The sequence below is a fragment of the Semicossyphus pulcher genome, unplaced genomic scaffold, assembly GCF_022749685.1.
Source record: "Semicossyphus pulcher isolate SPU_LCO1_2020_fin unplaced genomic scaffold, fSemPul1.0.p SCAF_5, whole genome shotgun sequence".
NCBI lineage: Eukaryota > Metazoa > Chordata > Actinopteri > Labriformes > Labridae > Semicossyphus > Semicossyphus pulcher.
In genome coordinates, this window is record NW_027211726.1 from 19325628 (window position 1) to 19352462 (window position 26835).

General features: G+C 42.3%; 2 protein-coding genes across 2 annotated transcripts in view; both read left to right on the top strand.

Annotated features, from left to right (window-relative positions):
* Nucleotides 1–3373: 3373 nt before the first annotated feature.
* On the top strand, nucleotides 3374–6144 carry dazl (deleted in azoospermia-like). The gene is made up of 9 exons (XM_069682073.1): nucleotides 3374–3406; nucleotides 3484–3606; nucleotides 3878–3969; nucleotides 4437–4488; nucleotides 4580–4646; nucleotides 4758–4897; nucleotides 5296–5376; nucleotides 5604–5654; nucleotides 6100–6144. The coding sequence occupies exons 1-9, from the start codon at nucleotides 3374–3376 to the stop codon at nucleotides 6142–6144; spliced, it is 684 nt and encodes a 227-aa protein (XP_069538174.1).
* Nucleotides 6145–8683: 2539 nt separating this feature from the next.
* The window catches only part of rftn1a (raftlin, lipid raft linker 1a), a 29148-nt gene continuing 10996 nt past the window's right edge, over nucleotides 8684–26835 (top strand). The window contains exons 1-3 of the mRNA XM_069681826.1: nucleotides 8684–8847; nucleotides 15744–15895; nucleotides 23789–23972. Coding sequence (XP_069537927.1) covers nucleotides 15748–15895; nucleotides 23789–23972 — 332 coding nt within the window. The 5' untranslated portion in view covers nucleotides 8684–8847; nucleotides 15744–15747. The remainder of the gene's footprint in view (nucleotides 8848–15743; nucleotides 15896–23788; nucleotides 23973–26835) is intronic.

The following is a 26835-nucleotide window of genomic DNA, read 5'->3' on the forward strand; positions in this document are numbered from 1 at the left end:
CGTGTTGACTAAAGGAAAAACCATCACGTTGCTGTAAACTGAAACACTGTTGAGCTCATCCGGGGATGTCTCCATGGTAACACCAACCACCGGTGGGCGGTGCCCCGCGTGCGTGTTCTTTTCTAGATACAGGTCTGACAGGGTATACATTTCTGTGTGCAATATGTTCATCACAAAAAATACTATCTCTACTCAATGGGGTTACAACTATATTTGCTGACATTAAAATGATTTCATTACATTCCATTAAAAGAGTACACGGCTCTGGAATGGGTTGCTGAGTAGTCTCAATACTTTACCTGGAACTTTTCTCATCTAACAGCAGTAGCATATCCCCCTCTGCTGGTAGCCACTCTGCCTTTATATCAAATTGTGCCAACAGATTAAGATGACTTCCTTAAATACATTTGCTAAATGCAGTATATTCGTGTTTAAATCAGTATAATTGCATAACTGAATCACATGTCATCCAAACTACTATTCAAAAATAATTACACGCAATTTCATTATTTTAAGTCTATGCACTGTATAAGAGAAGGAAGCAAGTGCAAGAAAAACTAAGTATTTTTAGGTGGTTCTAATTTTATTACTTCCTTAAATGTCATCGTGATCCCACATTTTTAGCAAACACGTCCATCGTAAATTTTAATTAAATGAACACCGACATGCTGTATGTCTATGGGCATTTATATGACGATAAATGATCAACTATCCATTACAGTAAAGACGCAAGCCCGAGGCCTAATCACATAAAAACAATTGCGACTACGAATGAATTGTCTAACAGCACATTTGAACTGCAGTTTGCATGTAAAATCGTCATTCAAATCTTTGGCGTCAACAGCTAAGGTTATTTAAAACTGGACTTTATTTACCTTACACAGCCACCACCTGATTGGATGTTAGATTAGTCACGTGAACTGAGTGGGCGTGGTTTCGGCTGACGTGAGGTGGCTGTCGTCGGGCAGAAGAAGCGCCACAGCGGCTTGTCTTTGATTGTCTCTGGTTAATTTATTCGTTTTAACTATTTTAGATATGGTAAGTTTCACTGACATTTTCATGACAACAACGATGTTCTCTCTAGCCATACAAGCACAGAAGTTAATTATAAAAATGGATTTACTTATTCGTCGTTATGCTAATCTACGACTGTGCTAACACTAAGCTAATGCTAGCTAGCTTGATAATTAGCTAGCGACCTTTGCCTTGAGAGCTGAAAAGGGCGCACTACCTTCTGGTAGCTACTTGAAGTTAGCAATGTTAATCTCTATTTCAAATTGTGAAAAGCTAACGTTAGCCTGTCACAGCTTACTTTTTTGGGCGACTCTACCTTTGTCGAGGCTTCCCTGTAGTGCATATCAAAGCTTGCATTTTGACCTCTACTGAAGTAAGATGAGGTTCATGTTAAAATTAAATAAGGTACACTTATCCTACCTAAATCATATTCCTGTTAATTTTGCCTTGAATGTTTCGTGTAAAGGTTAACTTAGCAACAGAAAAGTTTGCATATCTGCATATCACTGCTGTTAAAACACTGCTTAGTTAGTAATGCAAGTTTTCGCAGTTGTAATACATCATCCAACTAAGTTAGACTGTAACAACAGTGATCACGTGGAAGCGCTTGAGCTAGCTAAGTCAAGTTTTGTCCGAGCACAACACGGACATGTCATTTTATCTCAAGATAGTAGATCATGTTAAACCTCACTTGACCTTTAATACTCGGTAAAGTTTTGTTCCTGAGAGGAAATGTAGATGAATTTCCTTTTATACTAGGGCTGCAAGATGAATCGTTTTACCGCGAAATTGCAAAGTACGCATGTGCAATAGTTACATCTTTCTTGTTATTGTTGCAAAAGGAGTACTCGCCATGTTCTCGCCGTTTTCTCGTTTTCCGTCACTAATCTTCAACAACAGTCCGTCTGATAACACATTTGTGCAGCTCTTTGAGAGCACAGGGTGAATTGACCAGTGTTGCCAGATAAGATTGACAGCTATTACAACACAAACCTAGCCCAATTCAACAAAAACCTTGCCAGAAACCCGTGAAAACCATAACATACGGCATAGAAAACAGATCATAGGCATGCAAAGCTTAATATCTGCATCAAATATCCAAAAATAAAATGTTAGATAAATATGCTATCGCAATTCAAGAAGAGTGCAGTTAGACAACAGAAAACACAAGTTGCCGTCGTGTCGTTTGGCATCGTGTCAAAACCACAATAAAGTGATCAGAGAAGAAAATGTGTCACATTGTCAATGATAATGATGTCAAAGTAAATAGGTCCTCCTTTATTTATATATATATATATATATATATATATATATATATATATATATATATATATATGATTGAAAACAACTCATGTCAATCAAACGAGTAAACAATGAATAAGTGGAAACCACAAAATCTTTGTTTTTGACCATTAAATGACAGCTTCTTTGGGGTTCAAAACCCTGTTGAATGTTGACCAAAATTCATCTATCACTCCAATGCTATTTTCCCCAGCCCAGGTTAATCAAAAGAAGTTCCTTGGAACTGACCACTGAGCTGCAGAGCCTGTATTTCAACTGACTGTAAACCGTAAACAAGCACACGGGGCTGCTGTCGTCACAGATCATATTCGCGGGATGATCGAGGCAGGCTTTTAGTTATGCATGGCAGCTTCTCAGTATTTATATTGCCGTTATCAGCAGCACTTAGTCCCGGTGCTTGTTGACGCTCCGGCTACAAATACGGGCTGGTAACGGAGTGGACGTGCCACAGAGTGTTTATGTTTAGCGGCTACACCTGCAGCACACACGGCATAAGGTTGTGTGTCGACAGGTAGTAGGAGAGGGTAAGCTTTCATTTCCAAAAGTTGCTGTCATGGGGCTAAGCACGCTGATTAAACATACATTTGAACATTGTTAGAAAAGGTAGATGACATACCGCATAAATAACACAACACACAGCCCACAAGTCTATTTCTATTTCTTTTATTAAGAAACGGGTCATTCCCCTGAACTCTACGTTTTAAAAGGCTGTCAGAGTCGCTGAACCAAGTGTTTTAAAAGTAGGAGGGGTGTTTTGTTTTGTTAGAGGAAAATACACTTAAAAGTCCCAAATGATAAAGTATGGTCTTTAACTGTATATATACATTAAAAAACACTGGATTTACAATTAAAGCATTGATTAATCAATTGATTAAATTCATTTCCTGCCATACCGCAGACATCTTGCACCCTTTTTCACGCTTGACAGAAGAGGAGTGGTGCAGGCAGTGCGTGTGCACACCCACGCCAAGTCAGTGTTGTAGCATTTAGGCATAATTAAAGCGTTGTTTTTTTTATCGGCGGAAAATATCAGCAGAAAAATGACATATCTGCCGATATGTCATTTTCAAGCCATAATCTGCAGATACCGGTAACGTGTTGATAATATTGTGCATCCCTGTTTTTAATGCAACTCAATAATTCAAATGTTTTTTTTTTTGTATTAAGGATATCCACAAGCCCAGGAGCAACAACCAGACTTCACCATCCCTGAAGTTGTCAAATGGCTACATCCTACCTGAGGGCAAACTGACTCCCAACGCCCTCTTTGTTGGTGGGATTGACATAAAGGTACCTCCTGTTAAACATGAACATAACTACTGCATACATATTGCATGAACAGATTATTATATTTTATGATAAAGGATGAATTAAAAATATCGAAGTACAACACAAAAACTGGGTGTTCATTTAAATGCACAGACTCAGATCACCAGGCCAGGGCTGAAAAAATATGTTTCTGAGCATTGCACTGCCCTGTTATTCTTTTACAGCCTTTAAAGTAGTGGCAAAGTATAGCACTTAAAATGCAGTTTTTCACTCAATTGATTTCAACCTTCAGGTGGAAGAAAATGAAATGCAGGACTTCTTTGCCAGATATGGTGCTGTCAAAGAAGTGAAGATTATCACGTACCGTGGAGGGATCTGCAAGGGGTGAGTTTTAACAGTTTGGAGAGGATACGGAGTAAGTGCTCAGTTTTACAAAACTTGATGTCTTTTTGTTAAATGTTAAAAAGCAAGTCTGTTTGAACATGAGTGCATTGTTAATGTACGGTTAGGACCTTTTCAAATATGGGACTGGAAGAGAAAGTAAAAATACACACCCATGCACTTCTTTCTTCTGTCATGTGACCTTTGGTGATGCATTCATGACGAAACAAAACAATAATTGTTTAAAGGTTTAAATTTTTTCTTCCTAAAACACTGTTTCTGTGTATTTGTCAGAAAGCTTGAAACTGTGTGGGTGTAATCCTGGGAGTACATTTGCATATCAGCGTCATGAATATTCATTAGCGTATTCAATAACTGGATTTGAGCTCTAATTTCTCTCCATATTTTAATTGGGTATTGATATCAGGAAGACATGTTTTTGTATTCTTTGTGGTTTTGTGTCTTTACAGGTATGGGTTTGTGTACTTTAGTGAGGAGGTAAACATACAGTCAATCATTGAGGTAAGTGGATGACTTTCTGTAGAACTGCCTTTCCATTATCATTAATGTCCAAATGGCTGATGTTTCCTCTGTTCATACATTTTTGTAATAGCAACAGATCAGTTTCAAGGGCCGGAAACTCAAGCTGGGCCCAGCCATCATGAAAGAAAGGAGCTCACGTATGTATTCAGAAACATTTAAGAAGATTCATTGGATGTCTGGTTTGCATTGCAGAATGTAAAGTCTGTGTTTCATACTGTCGTGTGATTTTCTTTTTTCCCTTCATCTAGGGTCCATGCCGTCCCGTCTGGCTGGCCCAGCTCCTTGGATTAGCCCCATGCAGTACTTCTACTGTGCTTGCTGCTCACCCATGGGAGGGGGCATGGCACAACCTTCACCCATCATCAATGGAGGCAACCCCTACAATCAGGTGAAACACACACACACACATAGACAAGCTATCAGGGATGAGTTATAAAATACTAAGTTGTCAAGTTAAAACAGTGTGTGTCATTAGTAATGCTGTCACACACACTTGTCTGTTCTCTCAGTTCCATGCTGTGAAATAAAATGAAACTTATTTTCTCTGAGGGGAAGTTTGCTCATTATCACAGCCAAGAATAGAGGTTCAAGGTCGAGAACAATCTATCAATTGACTTTTCAATTTCCCAGAAAAGATGGGAGAAAATACATTTAGCTATGGCATGATTAATGACATTGCTAATAATATCCAAGTTGGTGAATTATTCAGACAATACCAACTGTAAAAAAAAAAAAAGTAAGAAGTGCTGTTGTGTTTTTAAGAGTTTCATCTGGCTCTTTTAACAGCCCTACCCCTACTCCAACTTTGGAGGGGTCATGATCCCACAGATGCCATTGAACTACGGACAGAACGCCTACGCCTACCAGGTACACGTACACGCACAAACACACAGACCAATTAGTCAACAACATCCCGTGCAGGGTCTCTTTGGCACTGCACATATGCTCGTGCAAATGAGATGCAGGGTTCAGCCTGTCCCTGCACTACCCAACGCTCCACCCACCCCCTCAGCCTCCAAAGCTCCTGCAGAGGCGAGTCTGGGTTTGTCTGTTGCCCTTTGTTTGACCGCTGACCCCTCTCCCCTCACACGCAGTACACCCCAGCTCCCTGGACCGGGGACCAGAGGACACAGCCTGTCAATCAGGTGACTCAGCCTGCAGTGAGAATAGGAATAGATGCGAGTGTAGTCAAGTTTCAAAGCACTCATTAGAGAATCTCATGAGGCCTGTAACTGAAAACACTGACGGAGACTTTTTAAATCCACTGGAATGAACGTATTAAATAGTTGACATTTTAGAGAGTACATGTTTACTTGTTGAACATTTGTTTCAGTGTGGTTTGTGGCTACAAATTGTCAACTAGCTGCAATGTTCATGCTGGCCACTAGATGGTGTGGTTTGGCCAGTGTTTACAAAAACAGTGCATCAACAGTCAGTTTTTATTACCTCTTTCTTTATAGAGTTGTTGATTTTTTTGACATTATTTGGTTCTTTTTTTATTATTATTATTATTAAAGTTATTCTTGTCTTTAAAGCATCTTAGTAAGACTGTTCTAAGAAATGTTTTGAACTGTCATTCTCTTCTTCCAGAACTTTGTGGATTGTGGCGTCCAGACTATGCTGACTGTGCTGTAGTCCGAAACTACTGAGCCCCCTGCCAGGTAAAAATAGTCCACACAAAGAGCTGGGGTACCAGGGATACAGAGGGCAACAATGGACGGCAAGAAGTCTCTAGACTCTTACACCTTTTTCTCAAGCAGGAGGAGGTGTAGAAGAACCTACATATTATTAGTCCCTTGTTAGACCTTCTTGCCGATCCCTGTTTTGCTATTTCACAGTCACTTTGCTCCTCCTTTAGCTGTGATGTTTTGCAGTCATGCCCGACATTAGTCCATTAATTTTCTGTCCTCAGCGTCCCCTTTTCTGATTCCCTACCACGGTAAATTAAAAATGACGTTTTCTGATTGGGTTTTTAATTGAAGGAAGGAACCATTCTTAGCTTGTGATGTGGTTTTCTGCCCTCTGCTCCCTCAGATGCAGGCTGCAGTGAGTCAGAATGCAGACAGGATGACATCTTGACGTGACGGACGGCAGGAAGCAACCCAACTCCTCTTTTCTCCTCCTCTCCTTCAAACTTTTGAGACCCATTATAACACCAGACTGCAGAAGCTCTCCACTTTAAATGTACTACTTTGATCACAGTCACTTTGACCACAACTGGTAGGGACCGCCGGCGCGTGGTCAAACCGCTTTTAACCCACACGGATCACAGTAACAGACGCACAGGAAGAGCAGAGCACCTTCACCGTACCAGCTGATACATGGGCTCACATCTCTTATTCTTTTTCTTTGTCCTAAAAAATTGGAAAGACTTTTAAGCTCACCCTTTGTGCCTATTTATTTTTTATGTTTATTTATTTTTGAAATTATTTTAAATGTTGGTTTGGTTTGGGCTTTTTTAGCCTCTGCAAGGGCTCATAAAAAGGTACATTTATTTCCATATTGTAACAATGTCTTGACAACAGTCTGTCTTTTTCAGCCTTGGAGAAGAATGCTTCTTTAACTCCAATTTCGGTTTAATGCTCCTCTGATTAAGACATTTCATTAACTTGTCCACTACAGCAGCAGAGCAATCGGTCATTACATTAATTTCAAGCGCTTGCATTTATTTTGTGCTCTTATTTTCTTCAATTGGGAGTCGATTGAAGCAGCAGATGAACGGCCGTTTTGTGACATTTAGCGCCTCGGCAGTATCACCGATTTCTCGTCTTGGTCGCACGCCAGACTTTTCAGTGACTTGGAACATGTTGTGGCACAGTGATCATCTGTGTGCTGTGTGTCTAATCTGACCGGCGTTTCTGAAACAGTTCCAGACACACACGGACAATCACGGCATCAATTTGTTTCCCAATTACTCATCAATCAATTTACATTTGAAAATGAAGGACATGATTAAAAGTAAGGGGCTCTCCATTTGGAAAAAATGTTCACCGTATATGGTTCACTTGAAACTTTTTTGTAGGGGGGGTTCAATAGTCGCTGGTGATCTTGCACTAAACATTTTACTGACTTTAAATAACTGGAAATTATTCTTTTATATAAACTCTTTCAAGAAAGTCCACTCAATGAGTCTTTTGTTAACTTTAAACACTTAAAGAGCAGCTTTGTGTTGTTTTAGAGACACGTTCGGTGTATATCACAGATCTTTTCTTTGACCTACTTTTGTGTACTTCCGTTTGGGCATTTATCTTGGGGTCTCGAGTGCAAAGACAGCTTGCTGCTTTGCTCCGAGACCTGGGCACTGTTAGGTTTGGTTTGTTGTTATAAGTGTTCGTGTTGTGCAGCGTTTTGTTTGCAAAATAAAAGTTGGAATATGTTATCATTTAAGCTTGTGAAGTTTTCTTTGCATCATTTTGAACAGTAGTTTTTAGTTTTTATTCATTAGAGAAATCACTGTATATTATCTGCTTTCATGAAGCAGGTGTTGGAGCATAAGGCTTTCAGACTGCGATGTCCCCACCTCTGCTGCTCCCCAGCCTCCGTAAGCCTGTCACTGGCTGCCGCCTTTCAGTCAGGGTTGGATTCACTGTCTTCCCTGGCAACAAGCCCATCATCTTTTTGGTCACAGAGCGTTTTGTTTTTGTCACAGTCTGGTGGTGTGACTGGGCTCCCCAGGGTGCCCTGTCCTGCCCACGACCACCCACCAGTCTGCCCCACCCAGTCAGACGTTTCTGAATTATGGATAAGTCTGGATAGCTTCTTATGAAATATGAATTTTCCAAAGGAGACCACTGAAAAACACAAACACCTTTTAATATCCAGCACACCGAACCAAAAACTTATTTCAGCAGAGGTGCAAAAGATCTGCAAACAGAGTAAGTAGCTTATATCTATGGTACTTTGTCTGATGTCACTTTTATAAGAATTTAACTTTCTCTGGGGTGGTGTCAGCTTACAGCCTTCAAAATAGCATTCATACAGTTTCTCCGAGTTTCACAGTACCCAACCTGAAGAGCAGCGAGTGAGAGACAACGGAGGAGAGAAGATGTGTGCGAATCTCCCTCTCCTCTTCCTCACACACACGCCGGTGACAGAGAGCCAGACGGAGTGTTTATCACGAGCTGCCCGCGAGCTTCAGCAGCAGCAGCAGCAGCAGCAATAGCAGTCAGTTGTAGTTTTGTAAATGGAGCATTCATGTTTTCTTCCCATTGGATCGCAGTTTATCTGAGCTGTGACGGGGACAGACAGTGAAGACATTAAAGAGAGGAGGGACACGCATCGGGCAGACTCAAGTGTGAGGAAGATTTCAATCCGGCAGATTCTTACACGACTTGATTGGTGAGTTTAACTCTTGGCTGTTTCTTTTACTTGAGCAAAAATAACGTGTTTTTATTTAGGAAGATGTTGACTTTCATAGGATTTAACAAAACTTCCGAATTACCTTTTTTTGTGTGTCTTAGTCTTTAGTGCAAACAGTTCTCTTCTTCTTGTATTTAATATTAACAGTTTCGAACAAACTTTAAAGATAGTTTACATGTGCAGGCATGGAAGGCAGGAAGTGCCCCCTTTAAATTAAGGTCATAGAGACGTCTTAGGAAGCCTTTCACAATAAAATTCCGGTGACAGAGAAATATCGTCTTAGTTTAGATTACACATCATCCAGCCAGTCATTTGATTTGTGTGATGTTGTGTGCCATTTGTTATCTCGGCGGAACGAAATGAATAAGCCTCTGTGCTCAGTGTCACAGGTTGAAGTGAACTCCAGATATGCGTGACGGAGTAAATGTGCCGAGCGCAGATGGAAGAGGGGGATGGCGCGCGGGCGCGAGTGTATGTCACCATGAGAAAGATTTGGTGCGTAAGCGACCTGTCATGTATCATTTCCCGTTCACTAAACTACCGGCGTTAACGGGCAGCAGCCAGCCACGTGCTGGGTGAGTATGGAGAGAGGGGAGGGGGAAAAAAGGAACCAGAAACATGTAATTTCAAGCTAGGCTGCACCCACAAAAAACATGGGGCATCAATTAGTGCCATGGCTATGTATTGGGTGCTCACAGTATTGCTTAGAAATCTAGTTGGAAGCATTTTAAGGAGCACTTGTTAGTGGTGAGTGACACACAGGTTATCATACAAGCCATGCAAACAGTAAGCTGATTTTCTAGAAGTCATCAGTCATTCTCAGAAACGGATTTAAATACTTTAAAAGCCCACCTCAGGGTTCAGTAAATTGATGCCCCCGTCCAAACAGTTCTCCTTTGTTCCGTAACTGTTCTTTTAAGAGCAAACTAGGCTCCGCAAGCAGCTCTGCGACAGCCCAATACATCAATGTCATAATTTGTTTCTATCCTCCCCATGCAGCCTCATTAAAACACGGTTTGAGGTGATTACTTTGTTGCTTAAGGGAATCGCACCTCCCTGCAGGCAACTTGACATGCTCCCAGTCTGCTCTCTGTCTGTCTCTGTTGCCCCCTCCTCCTCCTCCTCCTTCCTCTCATTCTGTCCTTGTTTTCCTTCCCTTTCCCCATCCTCAGCATATACCCCATCATCCTTGGATGGAAACGGAGTGGTGCTCCAAATCAGTGGGAGGGAATCCCACTCCCCAGGACTCAGTCTGTCACCTCTAATTTGAAATTCAGTGATAGGAATACAATATGGCATAAGATTAGTGAAAGACCTCCCTGTTTTTGTTTATTAACACCAAAAAGTGACTTAATTTAGAGTCACAGACTGTTAATAGGACGATAAACTCCTTGATAGGCCCATAATGTCCTATAATAAAGGAGACTGGAAGCTAGTCTTGGTTTGTCAGATGCAAAAAAAGAACAAAACATACTGTTTATTACGTGCAGCAAAAACAAACATGACACTCTTTTGCTCGTGTCCTGCAGCAGTTGAAGACAAAAAACAAATCTGAGCCTTTTAGTGAGAACTCGCTCAAGACAAGAAATATATATAACCCCTGGCCTCTCTGCACTGTTGAATGCTCCTATTGAAGAACTACTTTTGCTTATTAAGAAAACATTGTGGTAATGGTTTAATACTTAAATGCCAACGCGATTAGTTTGAGAACATCACACTCTTTTATTCTGACCTCTCACGGATTGTAATGTTTGCTGAACACGACACTTCGTCTTGCATCGCCTCTGTTCTTCATGCAGATTTGTTATGAACATAACTCATGTTAGACACTGCTGTTGAGACATACTGACCACAATGTACTGTTGGCATTTTCTCAGCTGGGCTTGTTATTATTAGGTCACTTCAAAGTGCCCTTTTACAGATTGTCTGGGAGTTTAAAAATACATAAAAAAGAAATAGAACCATCATTAAATTGCAAAGTAAATTGGTGCATTATTGGCTTATTACAAATACCCCAGGATTAGTGTTTAAAGCAGCTCTAAGTTTGCAGTACAGAAACATGAAAGATCTGTTCGAGTAATTCGGAAACAGTGTCTTCAGAAGAACCAGAGAGCGACCAAAACATTGCATTTAGTTCAAATATGAAATTATAAAGATCAAATTAAAGGGATCCTTTGACTAGAATCATTCTACTTTATTCTAGACACCTAATCGTTTAGTTTCAGTAAGTGATCATTTCTAATCAATGATCAAGATGTGGTCACCTGATTTAAACCATAGCAGCTCTTCTTAAAGGGGCCATATCTTTGGAATTGATATTCTCATATTTTGCATGGGTTTCACAGTTTTGGGTGTTTATTGTTCACGGTGAAAAAGTAAAAACTGCACAAGTGTTTTTCCAGAATTACATTTTTAAAAAGGTCGCCTCTGAAATGGGCCATTCGCTGAATTCAACCAGTCCTCATTCATCGTCATTCACCTCAGACTTCCTTCTCGCACTAGCTTGTACTAAGTCGTTGTCAGGATTTGAAGTTAGCATTCTGATACCTCCTGGTGATTCTGGCTCGTACATATAAGGCCGAATAACCGATCATAGAGCAGCCATGTTTTCTACAAATTTGTAGTGACAGTGCAGTGCGGCCGGTTCCCCATGTGGGATCGCACAAGTGGGGGAGGGGCTACGCGTTCATTCCAAATACTGTCAGCCAATTGTGGCTAAGGTCTAACCTTTGAATGGTTTCAGGAGGAGGAGAGGCTCAGAAAAAAATTAAAATATGTATACAATTTTTTAAACGAAACAAACTTTACCAGCATGATGAAAGAATAATAAAAGGCTTTAAGACTGCGCTGTCAGATAAATCTTTGCTAAAAGTAACTTCACTTTCTCTCAAACAACCTCAGTCATAGATGATGTCAGTCTTTTGGCTAAATGTATTATAAGAATGTATATAATTAACTCTGAAATCTCCTGGCATAGAACACAAGGACCTCTGTTTACACACTGTTATTTCCTGAAACCTGTATTGCCTTTTTGCTTACTCATTCAGCTGTTGCTACCTGCGACTAAAACTCAGAATTTTAACTTCGGCACTGTTGGAGACACCCCCAAGTTGGGTTCTATCTATATTTACTGTGAATTTTCCCAAGCCTGCACCCGCCTGTAGCTCTCTCGCTCTGCAGGGAATGAATCCTGCTTCTTGGAAAGCAGACATCCCCCCTGAGTGGCACAGGAGGCAGCAGAGCAGTGGCATAGCACAGACGGATTATGCTCTCGCACAAATCTGCTGTCATTTCAAAACTCTCCGTTACAAGAGATTCTCTAATGAGAAACCCTCCGCTTCTCCCCGTCTGTCTTCCTCTTCTCTCCATTCTCTCCCTTTTGCTTCTTTCATCTGTCTCTCTCTCCGTTTTCTGCTGTCAAGGCCCTTTTTCTGCCTGTTTGTTTGTGTGAGAGCAAGTGAAAGATTCTGTTTGAAGTCAACATGTAGAGAAAAAGGCTTCGTATGTAGCGAAAAAGGCCTCGAGTCTTGAAGGCACTAGAGTTTCTCTGGTACTACACCCACAGTGATTTCTCATTCTCCATCTCGTCCAATTACAGGGATCTGTTTCGAAAGCTCCCAGACAGAGTTCAACTGTTAAAACGAGGCCTTTTGTTTTGGAACAAGCGAAGAGGATGATGAGATGTTGAATCAAACGTTAGAGCTGCAGGCGAGCAAAGACCAGGACTAGAACCAGTCAGGTTTTATTTTAGAGCAATAAAGCCAGCTGCCACCAGGTAAACAGCTAGAGAATTATCTCAGATTGTTATGATTGTTAGCACTGAATAATGCATAGAGATGAATGAGTACAATGATGAATTAAGATCATTTGCATCAGGATGGCGAAGAACTTGTGTTAAAATAGAAGTGAGGCAAAGAGCGAGTCAGTTTTTGAAGTGGATCCAAAGAAAGCCTCGCTGATAGAAGGATGCAAATGACTCCACAAATATCTTCCTCCTCGTCCCCATTAGAAACATCATTCATATTTCCACCATGAATTCCTCCTCCAGCCTACGCTTCACCCCTTGACCCCCGATGAATCCTGCTAAACATCTCCACAATCGTCCCCCGTTCCAGACGAAGCGTATTAAAGCTCAGCCCCGGAGGGAAAATGTTTTTGGGAGTGGATCTACATGCTCTTAGCCAAACAGGCAGCCAAGCAGGCCCTGGGTTATGACTGTCTGTCTGGAGACATTGTAACAGTTTTATGGGACTTAACGGGCACAGCAGGGGAGCACTTTCGGCTGCGAAGACTCATTGAGCAGCCAGCCTGAAGGACTGGATGGGTGGGGGGGGGGGATTGATGGAGGTTGGAGCGGGTTGGAGGGATTGCCAAAAGAGGATGTAGGCAGAGAGTGGAAGGAGATCATTTAGCAAGATAATGTAATGTAAGGAACATAGACTAAAGGAAGTAGGCGTGTGAGCCCTGTTTTCCGCAGTCCCTTTATCGTCTTTTTTTTAATCTAAATGGAACCATACAAAATGTTAGGCTGTTAGGCTGTGTTGAAGATGACTTCAAACTAGAGATTGAGACCATCAACTCATCAGGAAAATATTCACTGACTTAAAGGAGCAGTTCGCCCCAGGAAAAAGCCACTGTCAGTCAAAGCTGGTGTTCTCTGTAATCGATAGAAGCAATAATATTTGAAATTGGCGCCATAGCTGTGATGAAAGTCGTACAAACAGCTCGTGGTTTCACCCATTCTACATTCCTACAACACCCAGCGTGCATTGCGCCCCTCCCTCTGAAAGGAACGGCCCAGCGAGAGACGCTGGAGTCAAGTGCTACCGTTTTCCAATCAAGAACATTGATTGCGGCAGGCAATGGGTCAGGGCGCTACAGAATCTGAAATACATCTAAAAGATCTACAGGTCTTCAGTCTACATTTCAAACCTGACGATTTTGAACGCGACATGACATCAGAGGCGGGCGTCGTAGATTGAGGAAGTGTTGTTTAGCATAATGGCGTTAGCTCCCCATAATAGCATGATAGGACTGAGGTTGAAAATCGGCGAACTGGACGACGTAGACTTATTTTCTCATCTGGTTTCATACAATTGGACTTGTTTTTGCAACCAGTGTAGTCTCCCCCTGCTGGCCGTTACAAATTATGCAGCTTTAAGGCACTTTTAGCTTCACCTTGAAACCAAGAGGCTACATCTACTACTTCTATACAGTCTAGGGTGAGCAAGGATTGAGGAGCAATACTGCAGCAAACTTAAAGTGAACAGATAAAGTGAAAATAAAAGCCTGTATGAACTGATAATGATGCAGGGGAAGGTCCAGAGTTCCTGTATCAGAAGGACACAAAAAGATGAATAGTTTACTGTCAGCCCAATCAAGGCCATTGTGCCGACAGAAAGAAGGGAGTTGCCTTAATCAAGGATGGCGGACAGCAGCAGAGCAGAGGCCAGAGAGACAGAGATGATTAAGGCACGGGTCAGACGAGGGGAGAGAATTCTGTCGGAATGAGTTTAAGAGGTGAACAGACGGGTCAAGAGGAGAGAGAAAGATGATGTTGACTTTCTTCCTTCGTCTCCTCATTTGTCCTCATTATGAATAAGCACGTTGTATTGAAGAATAATGAGTCTGGATTGCTTGTTCCTTGTGAAACTTAAAATGACAGATCGCACCGTCTCTAGACAGATGAGGTATGAAAACGCATCGAGGATGCTGCTTTTTACAACTTTGTAACCTTTCCAAAAGCACGCACCGTGCAATCAAAGCTGTAAGTCACCGAACGTGCACACCCGCACACACTGACACACACCGGGCTTAATGTGCTCTGTTAGGATCGTTAGACGAGTTAATGTCCGTGCACTCGGCCCAATGGGAGTTACTGTGTCATTCTCCACGCTCCCCAAACAGATACAGATACAGACCTGCCTTTAGGGAAGACATATGCACACACAGATACACACTTTCACACACAGACGTGCAGATGCGCACCTCACCGTGCGGCTCTTACAAGCCGTGGCGGACGGGGATATTAAGCGTAACTGTGGTGATGGTTTCAGGGTACTGACGCTGTCACATCAGATTAGCTTGACGATGTTTGACCACGCCCTTTTTCTCTTGTCCTCTACCCCTCCCTGACTCCTCTTCTCACACCCTCCAACCATTCCTCCACTTTCAGTTCCCAATCATTCGTCTCAAAAAGTGATTTCACTCTTCTTGTTATTTTATTTTCGCAGCTCCGACTTTTTGGTGTAAATTGCTTTTTTGAAATTCAGAGGAGAAAGATTTTTGAAAAGAAAGCTCTGCACAAATTGTGTTTCCAATCGCAGACCCTCGAGAGTAGCACTACTGGTTTTTGAAATAACAGATTTCTTTGCTTCAAGGCTACTCTTGGTTCAACATACGAATTGGTAAGCAGTAAAACATGCGTAACATCCCTCCTCCTCTCTCTGTCGATCTAGTCTCGTGTCGCTTTGCTTGACAGGGCAGGAAATCAGTCTCATTTCTGCTTTAATTCGTTCTGATCAAACATGTCGCTCCCAATCAGCCCCATTTGATTAGGAGATGCCCGTATCACAGCCCACCGAGCAGGTAATGGCTGACACTTTTATATTTCAGCGTTATTGCAGGGTGTGTGTGCGTGGATACACACATTTTTTCCCTGCAGCTCCAGCTTAGTCGTGAGCAATAGCTTTTAGACTTGTGTGTGAGTGTGACACACTCTCTATTCAAAGTGCTAATGTGTTCTGTATATTTAGAAACTCTATCAATTCCACGTCTCCCACTCGACTCTTTGTTAGCACCCTCTCATTTTTTCTTCTTTTCTCATCTCTCATCGTTTTTTACTCCTCTTTTCTTCTCCTCCTCCTCCTCCTCAGAGATATGGGGTGCAGGCTTCCTAAGTTGCGGAAGGCAGAAGAGAGGCGAAGCCCGGGCAACATCTACTCCACTCTGCGAAGGCCTCAGGTGGAGACTAAAGTGGGCGTATCCTACACCTACCACTTCCTGGATTTCCTGCTGGGGAAAGAAGGTATGAATAAAAATAAATACTGGTTTCTCCAATAACATATTTACATTCATGAGGAAGGTTTTAGTTCTGTCCATTTTCAGCTGGGCTTTTGAAACCCAGTGAGACGTGTTCTCCATGTGACTTGATCTCTCCCACACTTGCATTCTTCAAATAGTCATGTGTTACTCGTTTCTTCATGTAAAACTTCCCTATCAAACTTAATGGACACATTAAATATTTAAAGTCATATTGAGGTAGATTATTGTTTGAAAACCTCTGTGTCTCCTATGTGGGTCAGTCACAGCCACACTTCTTTGTATTGACAATTTCAGATGCTTTATTGTTATGGGTGCTGCCTTTCTTTTCAATCATTTAATTGCTTTCCTGCCAAAGGATTTGGCATATGTGTGTGCAACTGTCTCCCAACATGTCAATGTACATTATTGTAACAACAAGTCCCTCTTTACATGATGTATATAGTTATGGAGCATTTAATAAGATGCATATTGTTTAAAATGGAAATAAAAACAGGGATATTGAGAAGGAAAGCATTTTGGGGAGCTGGTTTTGCTCAGTGGGTAGAGCAGGCGCCCCATGTACAGAGGCTACAGTCCTCGACGCAATGATCGCAGGTTCGACTCCCTGTAGTTTGAGATATATCATCCTCCACTCTCTCCTCCCAACATTTCTTGTCTCTCTTCAGCTGTGTTCAGCTATACAATAAAGGCTAAAAGCCCCCCAAAAAAACTTCATTCAAACGCTTCAAAGCACTATTCATTGCCGACCCTTTATGCTCTCTGTAACTGCACAGCTGCACATTTGTCTGTAAAATGCTCTCAACCATCCTCTAAATACAAAAAACTGACATTTCAACTTTATAGTGACTAGTAGAAGTAGTTTTGAGTTTGTATAAGCTCAATGGCCCGATAAACTAAATGAGCCCCCTAGGGCTGAGTAATTCTTTCATTCTTGTTTAATTATTAAAGCAGCTCAAATTAAGTTGTTAGTGTTAGCAATGTAAATATGTGTAATATAAAGTGTAATAATGACAAAAAATTATCCACCAAACCAAAGAATTATCTGCATTTTCCCTCAGCTCTGCAGAGCCTTTTACTGTCTTTCAGTTGATTGTTTTGGTTTTCCAGCAACTTTGCTGTTTTCATTTACTGTCATCAAAATAACTACTAGCTGAGAAGCTCTGTTGTACACAACAACTGTACACAAAAAGAAGCCCCAAGCTGAAAAACGTAGATTAGCATTTAGCATCTTAATAGCGTGATGTTTCTTTCAGGAGGTGGTGGAGACCAAAAACATAACAAAAAGGAGTGATTATTAGTTACATATTTGTCAGGTGGCAAAAAACACACCTTCAAATGTATCAACTGTTTGCTAACATGTTATCCATTTGACCTTTGTAAGGTGATAATATATCATTGTTGAGTAGCAAAGAAATGCAGTGCTAGCCTTGTCTGAGCCTTATTCCTATCTATTCTTCCAGCTATTCTAAACTAGCTTCTAATTTTTTAGCATGAATAGGGGACAGATACATGTCTTATTTATCCTTTATTCCCTTAACCTTTGAGATTCATTAATGTCGGTAAAAGTCCCAAGAAGGCCCCAAATTATCAACAAGTAAGAAATTAACCAAAAAAATGCTCTTATTCAACAATGTTTTATTTTCTGTTGAACCCTGCTCTGCTCCGTCATCCTGAACTCTGGCTACATGGTTTCTGTGTGTTCCGCTCATAAAATAGCCACAGATGCTTTTCCAACTTTAACCAGTTAAATAAAATGTTTAGGTCAGCAACTTTCTGTAACTGTAGCCTATTTTTTTTCTGACTCTAAGTATCTTGAGGGCAAAAAGTGGCTTATAAGCTGGAGCTGTGTCTTTGTGCGGCTCCTGTTGCAGCGAGTTCAAAGACTTCTCTAATTCACAGATTCAGCTATATTCTGCTCACTGTAGCCGTGCCCTCCAACTCCCCCCTGCCTCTCACTCGCACAGTGACAATATACTAAAGCTAGAGCATGCCTTTGTGTGTGAATATGAAGAAATTGTGTGTCTCATAACGTGTGGGTGTGTGTTTGTTTCTGTGTGTCTTGAGAACATTTGATGAGAATCCTCTAGAGGCGTCGAGAGGTTTCTAAAAATACTAATGCTGCCATTGTGTCGGTGTGGACTGTGAGATAGAAGGGAGGGACGCAGCGAGGGAATAGAGAGGCGAGGAGGAGAAACGGATAGTGTTAAAGGAGATTTAAAAAAAAAATCACCTCCTTTTCCTTATGGCTTAATGTTTCTACAAGCCTGCGCCATGCTCTCCATCACCCGACAAGCTGAAGCAGGTGCAGAAGCTCAGTGAAGTCCTTTTAAGAAGATTTTCCAATGCGACACTGTAACAGACAGCAGGCACGGAGCCACAGCCAAGTGGCAAAGCTTTGGTTGCCAGTCGGCTTCATTTTCAGCCAACGCTGTTATGTTTGGCAAATGAGTTAGGCTCTAGTGTTGGCTGAGAGAGAGATCTGGCAACGCGACACGGTGGTGGTGACCAAAACAGACAATAGACATGAGGATTGGTCGTCGTCCTCGTCGGTAAAAGAAGAAGCAGATAAGTTGTCTAATCGCATGGGCAGCAGCAGCACACGTATAGATACAAAAAGACCCCCCACATACACGCACTGTTCACACAAGCAGCCATGGCGGCTCAGTCACACTCACACAAAACACTTTATAGCACTTATTCAACAGAGTTAGTGTTATCTTTCCACAGACAGGCAGGTCATTTATATGGTAAACTCAGTGTTGCCACCTGAGCTGCTTAAGATGAGTATACTCTATTTTAGGATAAACACAACAACTGTGAATTGATTGTGTGTTTGAGAGTGGGTGTGCTCTCTCTCTCTCTCTCCATTTGTGATAGAGAGACCAAGAGAAAGTGAAGGATTCCTGAAGGATTATCTGATTGTTTGTGGAGATTGAGAGACCTCATTCCCAGCAAAGGGATTTATTTGTATTTGTGCGTTTCTCAGTGTGTGTGTGTGTGTGTGTGTGTGTGTGTGTAGGAGGCAGATAGAGGAATCTGTATGTCAGTCCATGACATTGAGGATACCCACGGTCAAATCCATGCTTTAATTCAATTTGGCCTCCATTAATAATATTATTTCCCTTCCAGCGTGACTTGACGACTCCTACACAGTAATGGAAAACAAATATCTGTGCTGCTGCCCCTCTGAGAAATGTGAGACTGCATGTCTGTTTGTTAATATAAGTTATGTTCTCAGGAAGTGGAGCTCAATGTTCAGAATGCAGAGCGTAGTGTAGTTTCTAACTTAACCTTTGACTAACGTGTGAAACCAACCAGGAACACTGTAGCTCATAAGATAGTGTTTAAACTGCAGCAAGCAGTAAATTATCTGTGTGTGTGTGTGTGTGTGTGTGTGTGTGTGTGTGTGTGTGACCAAGGCTAACTCACTCACACTGGGTCATATCGACCCTGTAGTTTCCAGGGAGGATGAGGAGAATCATGTTCAATGTTTCAGGGATTTAACCAACACTTCAAAAAAAGTTCCCATCTAAATTTTTTCTTCCTGATACAGATAAAGATACCGATACAGATAACAATTAAGACAACGATACAGATACAGATAACATCATAGATACAGATAACGATAGCGCCAGCGATAACAATACAGATAACGATACAGATACCGAAAATGATACAGATACTTATAACGATAAAGATAAAGATACCGATACAGATAAAAATAAAGACAACGATACAGATATCGAAAACGATACAGGTACTGATAACAATACAGATACAGATAACGATAATGACAACGATACAGATACCGGTAACGATACAGATACCGATACCAATAATGATACAGATAATGATACAGAAAATAATAACGATAATACCTGAAGTAAGTTAATTTTCTTGGGCTAATTAGTGATAGTAGACAGTTTGGAGACAGTGCTTTCACTGATAAACTGGCCGATACCTGAAACCTCATTTTAAGCTGTTTTGGAAGCCGATATCATTACAATATCGGTATCGATATAGAGAATCTTATTTAATGTTTAAGGGATTTTACATGTTACATTTTTTATGCATTTTTTCTTCCTGATACCAAGCACCGATATTGATACAGATACCGATATCTAGACTTGAGCATTGGCCGATTGACCAAGTAACCTTCCAATACTAGCCGGAAGAATAAGACTGATTGCCAATATATCTCTCTGCTGTCGTTTGTTGTTGTCACCCAATAATTTACCTGAACTTAGTTGATGTTCTTGGGCTAATTGGTGATAGTATCGGATTGGTGCTTTGACTGATATACTGGCTGATACCTTATACCCGAAACTGTATTTATATATATCGTTACGGTATCCTTACTGATATCGTTACGATATTGAGAACGAAATCCAAACATCTCTACATGCTTCACACATGCACCACTTATTTCATCCATAGCACCACACAACCTGAAACAACGTCTTGTTCTACTGACCTGTCTTATTAATCTTGAATTACCAATCTGCTGCACCGCCACACTTCCCCCACCTTTACAAAGACTGCCATGATCTTCATTATTCCCCTTGTAACAGTGATGGGTTACCTTGACATGTCAGCATGAATGTGGAGTATGAAATTTAACAGCCAGGTGTGACATTTTAACCCAGACTCCTTTTGTGTAGAAGCTGTGCTCAGATAATGAGCAGAAGAAAGCGCGAGCGAGACACGAGCAGAAAAGAAGGTGGAGTGGAGAAAAAAAGCCGAGTTGAAAGCAGGCAGAATAAAAGTAAGAGAGAATGGAGGATGAGAGAATGACGGTACATAAAGAAAGAAAGGATAAGGCGAGCATTTGGAGTGAAGCACGGCGTCTCGAAGTGGAGAGAAAAGGGAGCCGGAGGTGTGAGAACGAGCGAGCGGGAGTCAGGAATCTGAGGATGTGTGAGGAAGTAAGTTAGGTGCGATGCTGTGTGACTAACGCCGGTCTCTGGAGCAGACAGCGAGGAGCTGAACTCTGCTGATGACTTTCTGCCGCCCTGCAGAGACCGAGACCCACTCGGCTCATTAAAACTTACAACATGTGTCTAATGCTCAGCGGAGAGTGTGTGTTTGTGTGGCCTTCTGTGTGTGCTGCGACTGTATACCTGTGGGGGAGTTTATATAGGGTTATGTATCACTGCTTGTGTGTATGTGATCTACACCTGAGTGTTTTGATGGATATATCCTCCCTCGACGAAGAATGATATACATCCCTCTGCCTTATTTTGTATATCAGGATCTGTGTGTGATGTATTCGGCTCTGTCAGCAGCTGAAGCATAAATCCATCAGTTTGATCGATCTTTGCTGCCTGATGCACTTTTCCAAGGTAAATACTCAACACATTTTTATGAAAGATCGTCATAAATGCCGGTCTGACATAGCTCAATCAATTTTGCCTGATAGCTCCTTTTATGGCGTTCCAGCAAGACAGACTCCCAGCAAAGATGGCGTTCGCAAGATTCACAGCATCACACGTACATGGTTCTGTATGCCACAGTGTGTTCTCACCTCAGCAAACCTGTTTTTTCCCCTGCTTCTGCTTCCACGTCAGCCGTACTCGCGCTGTTTCTCAGGCAGTTCCTGTAACCCGGGCCTTCCGAGGAGATCACACCCCGTTTGCGAGCGCTCAGACGCTGACCAACAAACTGTCATGCATTCCCAAAGCAGTAGGGAGCTCCTGGCTCCAGGAAGCTGATTATTTTATAGTCACTGTTTTGGCACACATCCTTGCCTAAAACCTCTGCAAGTCATTAGAAGGCTATTTAAATAAACGTGAACCTCCAGCAAGCAGAGGGATAAGCCTTGAGGGTGGCTGTGAGTAGTAAATCCCCATGCATCACCTAGCAGGCTTAGTGCATACTCTTTCTTTCTCGTGCACACGGGCAAAAAAAAAAAACGGCCCGTACACACTCGCTCTGAGATACGGCTTCATCACAAAATATGCTTTACAGTCACACGCAGAAAGTCGGGGATTTGTACAAGGAATTAATATCTCCTTTCAAGCAGCTACAGGAAGAGGGACGACTCTCAAACTACGAATGCGGCTCGTGAAATCCAGGGTCCAAAAAGTGAGGCGTCGCTCACGACAAACGGCGGCTGACATGTGGTCAAAGCTTGGGGTCGAGAGGGAAATAGAAGAGCGGGGATCAACAGCTGAACTTGCATCCCTTGGGTGTGTACCTCAGACACTTGTTACACACATGTAGGGATGCAAATGCGTCTACTCTTTACATCCTCGTACACAAAGTCGCACACCTCTATCGCACGTACCCTCTTTGGCACTCTCCTCAAACCACACCCCCCCTGCCCTCCTAGCTAGCACTATAAAACTCCACCTGGCTTCCCTGCCCTGAGCCGTTCCCATGCTCCCATTCTGCAGCCGCCCTGTAAATCCCACAGTGGCAGACGGTGCAAATGAAGTCTCTTCCCAGCCTAAAGCGCCGCATAACACCCTAATAACTTGTGCATGCCTCTCCTTGCGTCTCGTCGGTGGGTGAGTGCCAGCCGTGCAGAGCTAATGACGGCTAATGACTGTTTACGGTGACAGGAGCGTTGTTATCCCCCCCCTACCCCCACCCCACCCTGCCACTCCACCCTGTGTCTCCAGCTGGTATTATTATTATCACCACTGTACTGCTTTTGATAAGTCCCCACAGACACCCGTTTAAGTGTTTGCTTGATGAAAGGCTCTCGTGATGCCAAGCTGATGTGATGGCTGGATTTTCTTTGGGAGTTTTTTTCTGCCATTGTTTAACTGAGACCAGAGTGTGTGTGTGTGTGTTCATGCGCTCGTATTATAGCGTGCCGGCCAGCTTCTCTTATGTGTGTGTGTAAGTGTGAACACGCCAGATGACGGAGAACAAATTGAAAATGAGATGGCTTGCACATCTTTTTTTTTCTCCCTGCAGTGTGTGTGCAGTTTTTCTCTGTGTGTGTGTGTGTGAGAGTTAATTTATTCAGGTTATTTTCTCTTCTCCAGACCCATGCAAATGAGATTGAATGGAAAAGGATGACAAGCATTCAGGCACAAACAGACAGCCTCATCTCCCTCTCTCTCTCTCTCCAACACTGCTCCGCTAGCCGCCTCTCTCTTCCTGCCTCCTCCAATCTCTTTTTCCATGCTCTTTTCTCTCACACACCTGGCTTCACCACAGCCGTGCATGCGTGCACGTGTTCCCTTAAAAGCCTGCGAACAGAGATGGGGCTTTACCACAATGCATTGACCCCAAGAGGGCGGTTCTCGCAAACATTGCGCTCTCCCCGGTGGATTTGCCGTGACAGTTTGCTCTCGTACGATAAGCTCCGTTAACCGTTCCCGTTGAAGTAAAGGGGTTTTCTCTTCATTGTGTTTGGTAATAAGGAAACCGGCTCTGCGTTAGCGACTGCTGCTAATACCACACACACCCCTAAACAGGCAGAGTGATAGCATTGTCTTTCCAAGCCTTTGAAGTGTGTGTGTCACTGTTACAGTCAGCAAAAAAGTGTGTGAAATGGATGTTCAAAAGAGTGCTTTCTAACATGCATATACTGTAAGTGTGTGTGTTCTAAAAAGCCAGACTGCTGGGGACAGGGGGACAGAGGCTAATAGTTCTGGTGTAATTGGTTTCAGATTTAGCGTGAAGATGCCATGTGTCGTTCAGTGGGAATGATCATAATGAAACATGCACCATCTTTCTTTCCTCACACCCTTTGTCCCACTTCCTTCTTTCCTTTCAGCTTGTATCCACTTCCAAATACCTCCCCTCTTACCTTCCCTTCCTCTTTTTTTCTCATGCCCTTCTGGTGAATATCTCCTTTTACCCCGTCTTGTCTAACCACGTTTCTCTCCCTCTCCTCTCACACCTCCTCCTCCCTCCCCAGAGGTGCCGGTGTCATCCGTGCTTTGTCTCTCCTCGGTCAGAGAGCTGCCGGTTCAGGTCAGGGAACTCTACGCGCAGGGATTCGTCCTGGTCGCCGTGCACCCGTTTGTCCATCCCTGCGGCCCACGTCACGCGCACATCCAGCGCCAGCTCCACCGGGCCGTGCTGGTCCGCGAGACGCCAAGGTACGCAAATTAAACACACCCTTGCCTACTCTATTAGCCCCACTTTTCATAGAATAGTTTTAAGTGGAATGCTTTATGCAGCAGATTGATGGAGATAAATGAGATGAGTCATTTGCAGCCACATTTAGACAAGAGTTCAAAGTTAGCAGCTCTTGTGACTTCTTTGTTTTGACGTTGAAGCCAATTGAGACCCATTACCACAAGCAAAACTCAACACCTCACCTCCGCCTTAATTTCACATGAGTCAGCCACAAAAAAAACCCAGCTAACTTTAGCTCACTGTCCCAATTCTTTCACGTTTGACTATACATGATAATATCCTATACTGTCCGCGTACACTATGCTGTTTATCTCCTCTCTAACCTGGTTATTCTTCAGTGACTGAAAACCACAACATTCACCGCCATATTTGAGCAGAGCATTATTCTCTCACCTCTGTGCTATCAGCTCTGGTACAGCATGCACGCTGGGCTTTATTCTCAAAATCGCATCGTGGAAGTTATTGACACATCTGCTCCAAACAGAACACATACATACATGCATGCAAAGACCTCCAAACATCATGTAGGTCTGTTTCTTATCATTCTGATTTGAGTTTTTCCTATTTTTGTCCCAGTTTAATCTCAAGACATGAATCAGTTTTTCAATTAGAATATGTCGTCAATTATTGCTAGCCAATTCGTCCTGTGTTCAGGGACTCCCAATGCCTTATAATAGCTTTTTCCCCCTATCAGGAGGAGCTCTGTGAACTGAAATGTTGGTCAGTTGTGCCATCACTTTGGTCCAGACCAAATTACCTCAAAAACTATTTGATGGATTTCAATGAAGTTTGAGTGTAAAGACATTCAGGCTTATTTAAAAACGTGAAAAAATGTTACATTCAAAAACCTCCCCTTTAAACATTTCATCCAGTGCCATCATGTCGTCCAAATTTCAGCCTCAGCCTCAACTGTCAAGTGTTACTACAATGCTAAACAATCATTGCAAACATTATAACAGCTCAACATCTGCATGTAATCATTGTCACCGTGAGCATGTTAGCATCTAAGCAACACAGCCTAAATAAAGCCCCGCAGAGCTGCTAACATGGCTGTAATCTCTTACACTTGTTTATTTGCTATTAATAGTCTTTGAACCAAATATTTTTAGCTTCCTTTGATTTCTCCAGAGAATTTATAGAGATAGAGAAGAGCATAACTCAGAGGTTGTTGTAGACTTTGAGGTTGGGAGTCCACAAAAAATTAACTGTAACATGTACAACAAGGGCTTTTTTTTTTTACATAAAATGGTATCATCAATGACTGTATATAAAGATGAATGCAGGTCTCCACCTCCTTTCAATGTACAAAAGTGAAGATAAAATACAGCCGGAAGCAGGTGCTGCCACCTTGCCCATTTTGATCCAGAGTCTGCACAGTTGGGATTCGCTGGTGGCATTGAAGTCCCGCCCCTTCTTCTAACCAAAACACACATTTAACTTGCATGTCAGCATATTCAACAGCATAACAGCTTCTCGTGTTGGTCTGAAGCAGACGTTCACAGATATGGAAACTTCACTGACTGTAGTGATTGTTTTAGTTACATTGCTTCTCTACTCCGCTAATGCAGAACAGATCAGCTGCAGGAGCTGTATTTGTCAACAGAGCTGTCAATCATCCTTTTGACAGCATCTAATAACTAATTAAAACAAAATGTGTCAGAAAAATGAACACTTGGACGTAAATCAGCATGATAATAACTAACTATAATGACCATGTTTGAGAAAAAATTATTTGGCGTGTATTTTGATTTTATAGTTTGACTCATGTCCCATCTGTTAACATGGAGGAGGCGTGCTTTATGACGTATACTGCAGCCAGTCAGCAGGGGGCGATAGAGATGTTTTGCTTCACTTTTAGGGAGCTGTCATGTTGTCCATCTTTTTATACAGTCTGTGCTTATAATCAAGACACTCGTTTGGTGTATTTTCATATCCTGACCTCTATGCTTAATGAGTCATGAAACATTGCAAGAGTTTAAAAAAGAAGACGCTCTCGCACAAACCAAAAACTTGACAGTACTATAAAGCACAAGTTATGTGTTGTACTTTTTAAATCCCTTTAATAATTTTTGGCTACAGCCACTAGGGGCATCAGCGAGCCCCCCGAACTAACGCAAACTGCACCTATGATTTACATACCATGTCCTAAAGCATACTGTATGTGAGGGATCTACAATACATCAAATGTTCCACATTTTCCAACATATGTCATTAAGTTTAATAATAATATGGAAGAAGTTTGTCCATTGTTTAGAGACAGAGGCCCATGTAAACCAGTCTTTGTGTCTCACTCAGAGAACCATCGTTATATATGTAACCTTTCCTTTGTTGCCACTTTCTCAATGCAGTTAAAGGAATAACTTTGCTTAGCTGACAGTTCTGGGCTTCCTCCTGTGTTGTGTGATCTCTGTTTTTAATGTGAGTTTGAGGAATAGCGTATGATACACACTCTCATTCACACACACAAACACTGACACACACACACATTGTAGTGCACAGGCAGGTGCCGTGCTGCTCCTTTGATGCCCCTCCTGCCAAGCGGTCCTGCTGCTTCCTGGCACCTGTCACCGTGGAGACGGCTGATTGCATCACCAGCTCTCGCCAGAGGGGAACGGCGCGCTGAAAGAGAGAAACCATCTCTCCATCCTTTCATCTGCTTACTTCAGTGATGGCCGTCCCCCCTTTTCTTTTGTCCTCCGCAGCCCCCCTCGTCCCCTTTTACTCCGCCTTTTATGTCCCCATCACCGCCGTCCCCCTTTCATCAGAAACCCTAAAAATGAAAGAAAAAATCTGACAGATCCGCTGTTTCAAATCCAGCTGAGA

Bases quoted from the DNA above. Each gene is read 5' to 3' on its own strand.
- dazl (XM_069682073.1), top strand. From the start codon at position 3,374: ATGTCATTTTCAAGCCATAATCTGCAGATACCG. The intron at 4,647-4,757 runs GTATGTATTCAG...CCCTTCATCTAG, and splicing joins CATGAAAGAAAGGAGCTCAC to GGTCCATGCCGTCCCGTCTG. The intron at 5,377-5,603 runs GTACACGTACAC...CCTCACACGCAG, and splicing joins AGAACGCCTACGCCTACCAG to TACACCCCAGCTCCCTGGAC.